Source organism: Xenopus laevis, chromosome 4L (assembly GCF_017654675.1).
Source record: "Xenopus laevis strain J_2021 chromosome 4L, Xenopus_laevis_v10.1, whole genome shotgun sequence".
NCBI classification, from domain to species: domain Eukaryota; kingdom Metazoa; phylum Chordata; class Amphibia; order Anura; family Pipidae; genus Xenopus; species Xenopus laevis.
The window spans coordinates 61,357,538-61,373,853 of NC_054377.1; the positions used below are offsets into that span (position 1 = coordinate 61,357,538).

Consider the following 16,316-nt stretch of genomic DNA (forward strand, 5'->3'; position numbering starts at 1 on the left):
TGCCACAGTACATGTGGCAATCCGCAGAACAAGATTAGCAAATATCTTGACTGATAAAGGGCTGTGGTGGCCTTGGGCTTGTACAGAAACATACCATTCAGCATTTCTAAGCTAATCCTTGTTGACCTTAAGGTCACTCATATATACACCAGCAGAGAAAATGTGATCCACTGCCTTCTACTGTCTTTACAAATGCAGTGGCAGGCATGGCATCCGCCTCTCAGTGCACAGGTAGGCAGATGCCTAATACAGGGTCTTCTGTATGGTTGTTCCCTGTAAGTACAACACCCGCCACAAATCTGGCCCATGTGTGGTTAATGAGCACATCTAAAAAGTATTTTTTAGTTCTTGCAATGCCTGGTTATCTCTCCCAAGTATAAAGCAAAGTCTGTAGTATCACAGAATTTGGGTTCCTCTACCCCTTATGTGCCTGCCATGGGAGCTCATCTGGCACACTCCTCTGTATAGGCCTGCCTGTGCCTTTGTTCTCAATTTTCCCATCTCAATTCACGCGTGCCCTGCAAGCTCCATCTGCACCCTTAAAGTGGGCATAAAGATCAGTTGAGCGGATTTTCCTCCAATCTAGCCATCCACATGGTGGGCCAATATGGCCGACCCAATTGTTTGGCTTGTATCACAGTGGGGGTCAATGCAATCCTGTTGGGAGAGGACAGCACCAATAGGAGCCATAGTTCGTCTTGGATTCATAGTTTTAGGCCATCAGCTTACATGCTTTAAAGGCCTGTCTGTTAAATGCTCAACTTGCTCTCTGAGTGCCAGTTTTCCTTGTGGGCTCATTTTGTAGACTCTCATAGGGATGCTCCCCATCCTCTCACTTCCTGTCTGCCTCATGGTAAGTGCTGGTTTCCCCAGTAATGTTCACTTACTACAGCTCCTTCACACTGCTCATTGCCTGCTTGCCCTGTTCTTCTTGTGCCCAAAGCTGCTCCTACCTTCAGCCCATCCTCAGTGTGTGTTGTGTCCATACAATACCCAGGACTCACTGTGCACAAACACTGCCTGACCAGCGCGCTCTCTCATTGGTGCTCTGACTCTGTACTATTATTTCCTGTCGCCATAAGAGCTCTCTCTCAGAGACTGGCCGCCACTGACCTTTCTCGTCTACCTTGTACATCCCTATTGTCTGTCACTGCGCGCCAGTTTTGCTACTCGCTACCCTCTCTAGTACCTGCCTTCAGAGTGCTCACCTACCCCTCAGTTCCTGCCTGTATTTTTACTCTGAGCAGCTCTCTCTCCCTGCCTGACTGAGCCCTGAGCGCTGTCCCTTTCCCAGTGCCTGGCTGCTGCCCCTGTACAGGACTCAGTCTGACTTGGTTACAATCATTGTTTGGTCGCAGCATTAACCACATTCCTCGCGGCCCTAGTACGCTTGTCTCCTTCCGCACATTCCTTGTCCGTGCAGAGAGAAAAAAAAAAGGCACAGAAAAGAGTCCCTCCCTCCTTGCCATTTCTTCCCTCCCAGTTCCCATCTGGTCTGTCTCTCCGCCTGTTCTCTAGTCAGACCCACCTACCCCCTCTGCTTGACGGCTCCTCTTTATGTCTCCTCGGTCCTGTTTCAGGAACCTTCATGCATTTTGTTTCGTAAAACAAGAAAGAAAGAGACAGAGGGAGGGGGGCAAGAGACCGGGAAATTCCTCCGCACAGCATGCCATTGACTCAACATCAACTTAGTTAAGGCTCAAGTGACATAAGGGATTCTTTTTTATTTCCCGGGCTCCTTCCCTGACTCCCCCTCCTGCTGGAAGCACAAGAAGCACAAGAAGAAGAAGCAGCAGCCGTGTGCCAGGTATGGAATGCCATAAACCTTTCCTTCCGCAATAACTTGTGCTCTATTCCTTCCTGTGAAGCTACAACTACCCCAATAGGTGCTTCTGGGAATTGTAGTTCAGCAGGAGCTTGATTGGGGCAAGTTGCATGTTTTTTATCTTTAGTGTCTGATCTGAAGTTGGCCGGTAATACTTTGTGCTTTTTTTCCCTCACAGTTGTGTGTGTGTGTTTTGCAATTGATTTGATTCCATTGTGTTTACCTTTTTGCTTGTTCCAGTGGAGGAAGAGGAGGCAGGACATGGAGAAGTACGATGAGGACATTGCACTGCAGGCCAGCAAGTTCCTGGAGGATCTGTCCCTGTGTGATGGGCACAGCAGGCTGTACGGACCGGTGGGGGACATGCTGCTCTCCAATGATCACATTCTGGTGGCAGATCACCGAGGGAGAAGGCTGAACGGCAGCCTGGCACAGTATCTGCCTCACTCCTCCTCGGACAAAGTTTACCCACCAGGGTCTTCCCAGCTGAGATCTATGAATGGCAGCAGAGGAGATGGATACATGGACGAGGGCATTTACAAGTCAGATGTGGCCTTGCCATGCTACAGTGGGATCTCTGAGAAGAACAAGAGATACTCTGCAGAGCTGTATAGACACAGCTGTGGAAACTCATTTGAGGGTGTCCCCATCAGTGCCAAACAGGGTGGCATTACTGCATTATACTCTGGGGGCAAGATGAGCAACTCGTGCATGAGTGCTACCAGCCCCAGGTCTAGTATGGCATCCTCCGCCTCGTCCTCTCAGGAGCACAGCAAGTATTCCAGCCCTAGATCCAGTATCAGTTCCAATGCCCTTTCGCTTGACAAATTCTCCAGTCCCAGGTCCAGCTTGGTTGTGCCAGGGCAGCAGGAGAAATACACAAGTCCCAGATCTAGTTTGGGGCAGTATGAGGGTGGGGTGTTGAGTCCGAGGTCTAGCTATGCTAGCACCACTAGTGATACTAGCAAACACTCAAGCCCCAGGGCAAGCTTGACTAGTTATGACTGTGGAAGCAAGCCCAGCAGCAACCGCACTAGTGGCATCAGTATGGGCTATGATCAGAGGCACATCAGTCCCAGGTCCAGCACAGCAAGTCAGTATTCATGCACCACTAGTCCGAGGTCTAGCTATTCAGATTCACGGTATGTGCCATCAGGCAACCCTGATTTAGATGGTGTAGGAGGTCATGGGAGTCTTGTAAGCCCCAGGTCTAGTATGTGCCTACAGGAAGGTAGATCTGCCACCTTGGGCAGCTGCAACCCATCTGTGGTTAGCCCTAGGTCCAGTATTTCAAGCCATAGCTCTCGCAGCTCCAGAAGCTCCAGGGGATCTATGGGGGCCTATACTGATCTCACAGTACCCTCTCCCAGGTCTTCCATGCTAGGAACAAGTCTACAAGAGGAGACTCTTGTACAGGATCTAGGTGAGGCATGTCACTACAAGGTCCTAACTCAGTCACCTCCAAGACAGGAGCAACATCAAACCATCACCTCAAGTCATGATCTCAATTCTGGAGCTGTAGCATCTTACAACTTCAGCTCTGCCAAAGGATCTGCTACAGTGCACCGGTTCAAACTACCTTATCAAGTAACCCCATCTAGGGAGAGTGGACCTAGTCAGGCAGAGAGAAGGCTAGAAGCTCTGACCTTGGAACTAGAGAAGGAGCTTGAACTGCACATGAAAAAAGAATATTTTGGTGAGTGAAGCATATTATTTTTTATTCAAGTATTGCTTTCCCTTGATTGAATTGATGCTAACAAAATCAGCACTAGCATTGGTTGATATACCTTACTTGTACTATTTCTATATTCATTTTGAGGTTAGTGGCTTTTTGTGGTACATTATCATTCATTTTGATGTGGTAAATTAAATCTGTGAATGCGTCTATTTTTGCCAGATCTCCAGAAAGAAATAGTAATTAATCCCGCCCCCCCTAAATGTTATTTCTGATTAGTACCTCAAATTGTGGAGCGTTGACTAGTGACCTGGAATGTGGCTTGAATGTTAGGAATCCTACTGTATGCTAAACAGAATTAGTGTAATTAATCTTTCCCAGCAGTAGGAGGCAAACCATCTAATAATTTTCCTTCTCTGTTGGTTCATTTCCTGTAGAATGTTCCATTAATAAGTGACTACTTTCCCTGGAATGTGCTTGTCTTATAGCAAAGGAATAGTGATAAGAGTAAGTGCTAATGACTTGATAAGTCTTATGTGTAGAGTTACATGTTTTAATAAATTACAATAGTAAACAGTGTTTGCTGATGTTATAGAATTCTGTTGGGTAGACAGTATATACAGTGTCCAGTGCAATTAGGCTTGAAATAAACTGTATAGTACTGCAGGCCCTTTAGTAACAAAGAGGTTAAACATAAGTTGATAAGTAATGAAACCACGTTGCACTGTAGCCTTGATTAAGACAATTCTTTCATTCGTTAACCCTTTGTTTTGCAGAGGTGCTCAGGTACAAGCTTTATGGCAGTAAAACTCAATGAAACCTGTAACTGTTTCAGTGTGATTCATGTTGTGCTTAATATTCAGGTCCCTTTTATCAGTTAAATGATGGAGGTTGCATATTGGATCTTGTTTACTATGCCTTGTGCATGAAGGGCAGTGCAACCCCTGTAACATGTTGGGATGAGAATTCATGGAACCTTATCTTATTTAAATACAGGAATGGGATGTGTTATCCTCAATGCTCTGGGCCTCTTTCTGTAATTTGGATCACCATACTATTACACCTACTAAAAATCATTGAAACATTAAATAAACTCAATAGGATTGTTTTCCCAACAATGAGGATGAATTATGTCTTAGCTAGCATTTTTTTTTTAAATGTGAATCATTTGATTAAAATGGAGTCTATGAGAGCGGGCCTTCCCGTAAGTTTGAGCTTTCTGGATAACGGTTTTCAGGATAACAGAACCCATACATTTCCCCATACAGTCATGAATGAAGCAAAAAAAAAGAAAAATAAATCACTGGTTAAAAATTGGGAAAAGGTATATAATTGTTGTAAGCTCTATTGAGGGACGACCTTATTTATCTCCTGTATTGGCCAATATTTGTATGTTATCTTTATGTGAGATAGACCCATCTGTTGCATACTGCTGAGGAATATATTGGCTTTTATAGATATTTGTTATTGGTGGTGGAACACATCAAAGGAGGACACACAGTGCCAAATGAGCGGATCTTCCCCCATTATGCTCACCAAACGTGGGCTATATTGGGCTAGTCTGATTGTTCGGCCCTACGTTCAAATGATCGGAGTACAATGACGGTTATGCCAGCCAATGGCTAGTTGATGTGGTTCTCGATTGGGCGGGAAAATCAAAGCTATCCAATCGAGATCTTGCACTAGATATCGGCCAGATATTGGTCTGGGAGGTGGGTTGGAGGGCTAAAGGACCCAAATCAGCTGCTTAATCTGCCTGTGTATGGCCACCTTTCGGCTAAGTGGGTTGGTAATCAACTTTCATGATATTTTCAGCAAGAAGCGCTACTCTGCAATATATATAGTGTATGTATATCTAGCACAGGATAAGTCAATTACAACTATATATTACAGGAGGCCCAAAAGCAGAATTTGCTTTTGTGCATTAGCTAACTGCCTATTTCTAGTAGGTTTATAACACCAATGTAGGAATGTAAGGAATATTTGGAATAAATATATGCTTTATTTGAAAATTTTAGCTTCCCTTTTATCATTTTCAACCTCTATACCAAGTATGTAATAGAATGGATTTTTAAAATTAAATTCCAGTAATAGCATCTTGTGGCCTTTGTGACCGTTGTGAGGGACTAGCCGATTGGGCCAGGATCTGCATTCGTTTAGAATATTACAATACTTTTGTTAGACCGGGAATGTTTTTTTAAAAAGTATTCACGGTTCATGGATACATTGGTAGAAATGTAAATAATGATGTAAAAACAGACCTTGTTACAGGGCCAGCAATTGTTTCCTGGTAGAAGAAATGTTTTATCAAGATCAGAAGGGGAGGAGTTTGCACGCTAATTGTTATATAGTGTTCCAGCAGTTTATAATGTGGGCTGAAAAAGGAAGTGATGTTGAGGTAGGGATGAAGTCTCCATGACTTTAGGAGGCTCTTGTTATATGTATCTTTAATTGTGGGAAATGTCATTTTAAGAAGCACCCACAGATTTTTCAATAGAAAGCTTTTTTATAGAATGATTTCGGTTCAAGTGCATGTATTTTTGGATCACTCTTCTGACTAATCTAGTGCAAAATTTACTGCCACTTTTAAGTATTTTTTTTACTCATAGAAGGATGAAAATGAGAAAAAAATAACAGCTACAAACAAAAACAGCTTTTTATTTACTTTGGATGCGGTTTCATTTGTGTGGCTTGTTCAATAGCAAGATCTTTTTCTGAGAATGCTTGTCGGACAGAGTACTTAATGAAGTGCCACATAGATGGAATACTTTAGCTAAAGCCAAATCTAATCCTGAGATTTCAGGAGGTTGTTTTCTTTGCTGCTGCTCGGACCTGGTAGATTTTTTCCCCCCAAAGCTTCTCATTCCTTTCACTCATTGAACGGTTTGAGGTCATAAGATGAGATGCCATCAACAATAGGGGAAATCCAACACGCACACAGCACAAAGGACACGTTCAGTCGGGTTTGAAGCAAACACAATGACTGTGGATTTTCTTTTACGTCTTAAAACCTCGGCTAGTGCATTCCTCTTTGCAGTGGCCAGTGCATTAACCTTTTCCTCGCCACTCAAGTAGGAAAAAGGTGGGATTCTAGGAAGTGGTTTCGCTACCCAGACAAGTCAAAATGTAATCTTGCATTTACTAATATGTGTCCGAGAATAAGAAGGTGGAGCTCACCATTTTAGAAAACATACAATCTTGAATACGTAAAGGGGTGGTTCACGTTTAAGTTAATTTCTATTAAGTTATATCTTGTAGGATGTTATATCTTATTCATATTCTAGTCTCTTATTCAAATCAGTGCATGGTTGCTAGGGTAATTTGGACCCTCTACATACTGGAGAGCTGCTGAATAAAAAGCTAAATAACCCAAAAACCACAAATAAAAAAAAAATGAAAACCATCTGCAAATAGTCTCAGAATATCACTCTCTACATCATACTAAAAGTTAATTTAAAGGTGAACAACCCCTTTAGATCAACATGAATACTGTCTGATGTCAGAAATGGAACCTGCATGTCACTCCTGAACAAAATCACTCAAGGGTTTTTGGGCCTGTGTGTGCAGTGGCAGGCAGATGAATGCCTATTACTGCTAAGAAACATGGGCCGTAATTGGGTGGTATTTGCATGACATGAAAGTAAGAACCACTTTTGAAGTTGGGCTGCTGCATCCAAAGATACGCTTGCAGAAACCTGAATCCATTTCTCCATAGTGATTGGGCCCTGGACATTCTGGGGCTGTAACCGCAGAAGATAGGACTTTTTGGACACAACATACCATCCTTATAGCAGGTACTGTCCTAACCATTTAAGGATTTAGAAAACAAGTAGTTTTAGTGTAGTGAATTACTTTTTCAGGAATAGAGCACGGATATTTCCACAGCTAAGCAAATACCCCTTTTTGGGTGTTGTTTACTAGGAGTTTATCGTAGAGCTTGAAGCAGATGAAGCAGGCAACTCATACTTATATAATCCAGTGAACTATGCAGATATATCTGTGCATAATTACCTAGGCCCATTTATTATACTGAACATTTTTTATGAGGTATTTTATGAGAACCTCAAGCAAGGCACTGTATAGCTCTATGATAGCAGGGGTGCCTTGTCCGTATTAAGAAGGTTTTATGATACGTGAGTGTGTTTTTGTATTGGGTCTGTTGTATGAAGACTTGAGTGAGGGTATGAGGAACTGGGGTTCTACTCTGCTTATATATCTGGGAAGTATAACCTGAACTACTCTCATTAAAAGAGACCGGAAGGAACCTTCCAAAGTAGTTTGTGGCCTGTTAATGTGTAAATAGAATACAGAGGTTTTGGTCCATCTGCACAATAAATTGGTGAATATGGATTTGAAGTATATTTACTCTTTACTGGTTTGTGACATGGGTGAAATGACTGTGCAGTTTAGGCGTACTGTGGATGTTTTTTTTCATGAATTCAGGGGTCCACGTAAGCCATGAATATTAGGGATGCACCGAATCAAGTATTCTGTTTGGTATTCAGTCTTTTTCATCAAGATTCAGATTCGGCTGAATCCTCGTGTCTAGTCAAACCAGATCTTAATCCTTAAAATCCCATGACTTTTTGTAACACAAACAAGGCAGTAAAGGCATTTTAACTGCGCAGATGGGTCTCTTTCACCCTCACCACCCATAATTTGTGGGTGCAAATTCGGATACTGTTTGGCATTGGTCGAATCTTTCAGGGGTTTAGCTGAATCCCAAAATAGTGCATCCCTAATTAATATTTTGTAAATTATATTCAAATATAAAAGGCAATTTGTGATGTCATAATCTGCTTAGTGATGTAGTTTTTGTGTGACATAACTGTAAATCATATAACATTTAACAGTAAAGGGTATATTTTCTCATGTTATGTTTTGCCTAACAAGAATGTAGTTTGCTCTATATTTGAAGCTCTTATATAGAGGAAGACGCTCATTATAAAGAAGGTAACCTTTAAATGGATTGTTCCACATTTGTGACATGATTGTTCCAGGCTCCTTGTAGCTCTGTCTTTGTATGAATAGGATGTCTGTTGGATCTTGTGCCTCATTTACTGAATCTGTAACTGAGGTGAGGGAAATTTGGCTAATCGGAATGTGGTCGTATTATTGCTTTAACACCGGCTATAATAGTACGGTAGTATTCCTATTAGGTTCTCTTCACAAATATAATTCTCAGTCCCTGCTCTGTCCTTATGAGCATAGGCCAAGAACCTGTATGTATGTATGTATGTATGTTTAGATATTTCATGTGCGTTTGTTTGGAGGTATGTCCAAAGAAAATGATAGAGGCAAAAAAGTAAACAGTTCCCACAAAACTGAAAGGTGGAGGTGATATATTGATGCAATCACTTACAGGTTGCATTTTCTTGCAGCCCCTATATGCCCAGCTTGTAGGTCCCACAGGTTCATAGACAACCTGTATTACCCCATGGACATCATAGCAAACTTCCACCTTAGCTCCATGTGTTGGTATATTCCTAGCAATGAATGTTTGCAGCGCAGCTTTATCTCCGAAACATGCATATTACTGGGAGAAGAGTCCCTGCTGCACTAGTGACTGTCTTAGATGTTACCTGCATCGATGGGGTCTGCGAGTATTTTAACTGGCTTTCTTGCAGCGTTTAAACCCCATGAGAAAATCAACTGTCTGTTCCCATTCTCAATATTTTTATTTATAATCTGTCTGTTGAGATAACCTGACAGAAAATGCCAAGGACAAAATGGCATCTGTTGATAGATAAACTGTGTAGGGAGATTGCTGCACGGAGGCCCCCAGCAGAGCAGCAAATATTTTGTCACAAGCCACAATACATTTGTGTGAGAGGTATTTTGTTCCCACATACAGGAATGACAGACTGAATTCACCTTTGTCCTCATAATTGTTGATATTTTCTTTGCTGAAACACCTGTGGCATTGACTCAGTAGCAAAAGAATTCCTAGAATTTGTATAAAGATGACAGGGTGGCCAGGTTCCCAACTAAATACCACTCATGTTGCACACTCATGTTGCACTCCACAGTAAGGAGGATTTATACAGGCATCAAAACAAAGGCAGGGACTCCATGAAAAAGATTTATATATTCAGTTCCTGTACAAAATAACACTAAAAATGTTTCTCTATTGTTCATATAGTGTTTATGCACCTTTTCTACATAAGCCCAACTGACTGAACAATTGTATATTTTCCCTTTAAAGGTCAAGCAAATGCAAATTCACTCAGGGGCCAATAAGTTAGGCCTAACAGTTTTTTTTTAACTTGAATTCTGCAGCAATTCTGCAGGAGAAGCAGAGCAGTGCCATTGTCTAATTTACCTCAAATATGAGATGTTCACTGCTAATGAACAAATGCCTGTAAATCTGCTGACGGATGCCTGGGAAAGATACTTAAAATGGTGATGCAGAGCTGTTTTACTATTTTTCTTAAAGGAGTACTGGCCGAGGAAAAAAACCTCGATTAAATTTACCGGAGGTATCTAGCATATTTAATCTCCCGATGAATTTATCTTTCCTTGTCCTTTAACCTTATTACTAATATTATTCCTTTTTTGTGAAAATCATACACCTAACTCTGCTTTACTTCCTACAGTAAATTGTAAAAGTATTAGACATTCCATAACCTTGTGCTGGCATAGGGCTCTAGCCCCATAGACTTTAATACAGGCTGCTGCCTCCAGTGGGGTTTTGGATTAGGGACTGTGTGAATCCCAGTACTTTTTGCTGAATTTAGATTCATATAATAAAGTCATCCTATGTGGCACATTTTCCTATAAGGCAGTGAACAATATGCAAATGCCCTGTACATGCACTCAGAAGATAATACAGAAAGATCTAATTTTGTGTCCAGACAGACAAGTGCTCCTTGTGGGCTGTTGGTAGGACATGCCTATTATCACCTTCGAATCTGTTATCCTGTATGCAGGCCTGAGGCCAGAGGCGTAACTATAGAGGAAGCAGACCCTGCGGCTGCAGGGGGGCCCAGGAGGTATAGGGGCCCCATGAGGCCCTAATTCATATACAATTTCAATAAATATTGGAGAAACAAGTCAACCTCTAAACATTTTGGGGGCCTGAAAAATAATTTGCTGTGGGGCCCAGTGATTTCTAGTTACGCCACTGCCTGAGGCCACGTGCTAATAGGTTTTTGTCCTGTTACTAACACAATCATTCTTCATTTGTCAAGAGTTGCAACTCTTGTATTAAAAGGAGTAATGCACCCCTTGTAGTTCTGTGACCGGTGTAACTCCACACTGACTTCATTATAACTTATATTATCCACTATGTAATAATAACCTGTAAAATTTATTCTTAAAAACAGTGCTTAGTAATGTTGCATACCTCACTGATACTTTTATATATTTTATGACAATGTATATGCTATTTTAAAAAGTTGAGGATATTGTAAGTAACCTTGACCTATATAAAAGCACCTTCATTGAGGTTTTGGGTCTTTAGATGATCATGAAACCCTAGGTTACTTTGTATATTGTAATGTTTATGTGTATATTATTTTATAAAATACAAAAGGGAATGGCAGTGAGCAAACAAGTAGTCATGTGCGGGCCAGCCCGAAGCCCACAGGTCGGGCGGGTTTGGGTCGGCTTTAGCACAAAGTCTTTGGTTTTTCTGCCCCAATTCCGCCTCTGCACACCTCAATTTATATTCTATTATATAAAGAGGGGAACGCGCCAGGTTAGGGTGTGGGTGGAGGAGCAGCGGGTTAGGGTCAGGTGCAGGTGGAGGAGCAGCGGGTTAGAGTCCAGTTTTGCTCAACCAGCACATCACTACAAACAAGATACCCACGTACATTTTTTTACTGATGCAAATTTTGTTCAACATTTTTCCTTTATGAATGTAATGCATAGAATGTAATACATTTAGAGGGCCTATAATTTATGTAAGAAGAAGGTTGTTCATCCAAAGTGTGTGAATGTAAACGTGTCACCACCAAAGAAAACCTTGAAAACTCAAATTATTGTGGAAAACACAACTCGAACCTTAATAACCCCTTAGTATAATGTAGAGAGTGATATTTTGAGATAATTTGCAATTGGGTTTCATTTATTATTATTTGTGGTTCTTCAGTTATTAAGCTTTTTATTCAGCAGCTCTCCAGTTAAAGGCGAGGAGGAGAGGGAGAGAGGAGCAAACTGAGCATGCTCAAGCCCTAGCCCTGGAGGTTTAAGCTGATGAAATACAGAAGCCCGTGTATACACAATAGAAAGAAAGAAATGCTGTGTTTCTTTTGACAGAGGACTCGGAGCAGCATTACTTACAGTTTCATCTTCATGTCATTAATCTGATTAATCAAAACGTCCAAGTAATTGTATTAGTGACATGAATGAAGTGGAATGGTAGGGGCATATACAGAAGTGCTTCATGCCTGATCATCCTCCTTAAGTGTCTAGTCTGGAGCAACACCTGGGAGGGAGAACAAGAGAAACTTTCCAGATGGGCGATGTTCTGCTTCAGCAGTATTTATCTACACAAAAATGAAGATCTACTGAGAAATTATTTTTAATGACAGGGACTGCTCTATTGGGACATTTGACCTTGAAGTTGACTCGAAGATCAAATGTCCGGTTGTTTAGAAATCTGGATTTAAGAAACAATCATGTTGATGGATGAATTACTATTACTCTTGTTCATTGCAAATTTTGTTTTATTGCAGATCAATGTAAAATATATAAAATCAGTTTTCATTATGTGAAGTCCGCCTGTAACAACGGGGGTTGTTCACATTAAGTTAACTTTTAGGGTTTTTTTTTATAACTCAAATGAACTCACAACTCATATGGTTTCTAATTTAAGAAAAAACTCCAATGGAAAAAGCTTGAATCAGCGAGTTCAGGGTTAACAATCCGGAAACTCAAATTAATTGAGTTTTCGGCAGGACAAAAATTAAATTGCACCAATTGTTCGAATTTTCAGGGCAAAACCCTCTGAAAAAACTCAAACATATGACGTAGGCTATTAACATCTTCAAATGGTTCAAGGGACCTCTCACATTGACTCCTACCAGACTTCAACATGTTTTTAGATGGTGTATTTTCAGATTCGAGCTATTTCCAGGGTCGGGGTATAATACATTTTAAAAAATTCAAGTTTTTTTTTTAAACTTATTGTTTACCCAAAAAATGTTGTTGACCAAAGAAAACCTTGAAAACTCAAATTTTTGTGGAAAACACAACTTGAACCTTAATAACCCCTTAGTATAATGTAGAGATTGATATTTTGACATAATGTGCAATTGGTTTTCATTTATTATTATTTGTGTTTTTTCAGTTATTTAGCTTTAAATTCAGCAGCTTTCCAGTTAAAGGCGAACTAACCCTTTAATACAGCATAAGAGAAGAGAATCTAGAATACGGTCATAAGCAGATGGTGAAAGCCATAGTTTAGCAATAGCTACGTAAAATCCACTGGAAGTTTCAGATGTGAAATATGGACCTGCATAGTTATCTGCCTGTAGAATCATAACACATATTTATGAAATGCAGTACAGAAGCTAAAGGTGATGTTTGTCACTTTATCATATTTGATCCAAGACATTATTTTCCCAGTGCATGTCTGTTTGCTGTTCATACGCTGGCATGGCTGATGTTGTGGCAGTGCAAACTGGTTCCCAGAGGAGCACTGGTACATCTACTGCTTCTTACAAGTGTATGCAGTGAAAATGTTTTGGCATAGCCATGTTATGTATTGTTCATGACTTGCAACATTTTAACATATTACCATATGCAATGCATATTTGTCCCAATATAAGTTTTTTTTTACAATCATGACTTCCATGTCCATAAAAGGGCATGAGGCCACAGGCAGATGACTTGTAATATCATTCTTTGGTAGAGTGTACATTTAGTTTTATGGTATGACATCATTAAGCATTCATAATAACTGATGAAATCATCAAGCACTGTTTATGGGTGTATATTTAACAGATTATTTGTGGCTCTTGTGTATTTATGCAAAAAGAACCCCTTGATACAAGCATTTGCTTCTCTTTTACATTTGTGTGAAGCTTGTCAGAAAGAACAGTATCATCAAGGCAAATATCACCGGAAGACTAGTTTATATTCTCACTAAATACTTTTCTCAGATGTGCCCTGAGGCAAAAACGATGTGTATCCATGGAAGAATCAGGGAGACCGTTGTACATTGTGAAGTTTCACCAAGTGGTTATGTTACGTTATGTGGAAAAATATTTTTTGGCAGTATCCCCTATCAACCAATCCATGATTAGTTTTATTCAGCAGCTGCAGGTAGAAGAGCAAGCATTTGTTTGGTTTCCATGGGTTAGTAGCTAGGTGCAGATTTGCCCAATGTTGCCCCTTATGTCTCTGACATACACTGAAAAAATTAAGAAAAGTTGCCTACCGCTATTGCTTTTTAAAACTTAAAGGAGAAGGAAAGCTACCAAAGCAGTTTATTGCCAATTGATTAGCCACAATAGTGCAAGCTATAACCCTATATTTATTCAGCTGAATAATTTATCATACCTGATTGTAAACAGCTCTAGAAGCTCTCTCTGTTTGTTTAAGATAGCAGCTACCATATTAGCTTGGTGTGACATCACTTCCTGCCTGAGCGGTGACTGGTAGTGCATTCAATTGGGCTAACTGGTCAGAGGGGTACATGTTGTGTATTGGGTCCAGTAAGTAAGACCCTTACAGACCTGGGATATTCAACAGAAACTGGGCCATTCACTTGCTGGCTTGCCCGGAGATGCTCGACTTATTCCTATAAACCCTGCCAATAATGTAGCAGCATGCTCCTTACAAGAGCAAGCTGTCAAATATAATTAATACTTATTTTTTTACAGTTTATTCAGTGTGGCTCCAGCATGAGGATTACACTTATCACTGATGCATATGCTAATGTGGTTGCTTTAGTAGACTTAGGGCTATTCCACACGGGGAGATAGCCACGCGTTTGCGGTCGCGGCGACAAAGCGCCGCGCCAGTCGCCGCGACCGGCGCAGGCGACAGTTTTATATGGGCGCCTATGTAAAAACGCCTGTGCTAACCACACGAGGCGATGCGCTTTTCAACAGTCGCCTGAAAAAGCCTGGCGAGGCATTTTCAGGCGACTGTTGAAAAGCGCATCGCCTCGTGTGGTTAGCACAGGCGTTTTTACATAGGCGCCCATACAAAACTGTCGCCTGCGCCGGTCGCGGCGACTGGCGCGGCGCTTTGTCGCCGCGACCGCAAACGCGTGGCTATCTCCCCGTGTGGACTAGCCCTTAAGGTATGGAGATCTAAATTACAGAAAGATCCCTTATCCGGAAAACTCCAGGTCCCAAACATTCTAGATAACAGGTCTCATATATATATATATATATATATATCTGTGTATGTATATACACATATATTTATTTTTTCTTTCCATTAAAGAGTGCTGAATGTTGCATTTGACATTCTCAGTAACAGTACACAAGCCATCAATTATTATAGCATCTTTATTACAGACTTCATGCCTTTGGTGTGAAGGAACAGCAAGTTGCTGTGGGTTTAATATAGGCTTGAATTGAAAGGGACATAAGTAACTTGCCAAGAGGTCACATGTAGGAAGTCCCTTACTTTAAAGACAGGCGGTAAGCCAGATTGTATCTATGCATAGGCTGTAATTAGCGTTACTGTGCTTGAGTGTAAATAAAGTAGTGGTTTGCTCAGAAGTCCCCATGGACAGCACATGAATGCACATGCCCTGGCTCCAGGGGAAGCGTCACAGTTCCTTTGCTTGCTCAGTATGTCTGTAATTCCTAAGCCACAGTGCCTTATTTATACATCAGAAAGCAGTCATTATGTCTCGCATCTGGAGTCACAAGACTCAAATTAGATTGATTTTACTGAGAATAAAAATACAGTCAAGCATTGAACTATGTTCAGTCTGTATCCTGTATCAAGACACTACATGCTTTAAAGGAATGGCATCACAAAAAATAAGCATAGCTTTTTATTTAGCTTTACATCATTTAGCTTACAGGAATGTCCTATTTAACAAATGAGCTATGTAGTATTTTATTAATAATGCAAAGTGGATGATTCCAAGCTTCCCTATATAAATGTAGAATCCTCTCCCAGGGCATAAATCTTCACTCAAAGGAGTGTTTCCAGCTCTGCCTTTGGATAGTACTCTCTAAAGTGCTACAGGGAGCAATGGCACTAAATAAATAATAGTCTCAGTTGGTTTCATATCACAGTAAGAAATAATAGACACAGTGATCCACCCAATAAACGGTACATTGCTTAGTTTACACCAGTAATATTTTGGCTAATTGCTGTAGCAGAAGTCACTTCTCTGGGTCGGTTAATCAGCTGGCTTCTGCTACTTTGTTTCAGGATTCCAGATCATAAGTGCAGTTGTCACTTCATGAAAATGTACTTGTTCTAGACTCCAGCCAACAGGAATGAAACATATAGACACAAAATGTAGCTATTCATTTCTTCTATTTTCATGTCAACATACTGCAAACACTTTTTTTTTTTTGTTGAAAAAGTGAAATGGAAAATCATATATCCCATGTGATTTTGTACCTTTTTTAGTTTTCTCCTAGGGATTTTGAGCAGATCACTGGTAAGAAAGAAAGTTATAGGGAAGAACTTTTTATATGAAGCATAACAAAAGTGGTGTAAAGGTTATACCTTCATTGGCTAACTAAGATGATGCAAACACCTAGGGGCAGATTTATCAAAGGTCGGGGTGAATTTTCGAATGAAAAAAAAAAATCGAATTTCGAGCTATTTTTTGTGTACTTCGACTAGGGATTAGTCCAAATTCGATTTGAATTTGAAAAAAATTCGAAAATT

General features: G+C 40.7%; 1 protein-coding gene across 3 annotated transcripts in view; it reads left to right on the plus strand.

Annotated features, from left to right (window-relative positions):
* The first annotated feature begins 712 nt into the window (after positions 1–712).
* The window catches only part of wtip.L (WT1 interacting protein L homeolog), an 82,149-nt gene continuing 66,545 nt past the window's right edge, over positions 713–16,316 (plus strand). The window contains exons 1-2 of one of the 3 annotated variants that reach the window (XM_041589077.1): positions 713–1,807; positions 2,066–3,521. In XM_041589077.1, coding sequence (XP_041445011.1) covers positions 2,087–3,521 — 1,435 coding nt within the window. In that variant the 5' untranslated portion in view covers positions 713–1,807; positions 2,066–2,086. Of the gene's footprint in view, positions 1,808–2,065; positions 3,522–16,316 lie in introns of those variants that run through there. The other 2 variants (XM_041589076.1, NM_001112895.2) reach the window with 2 other exon arrangements.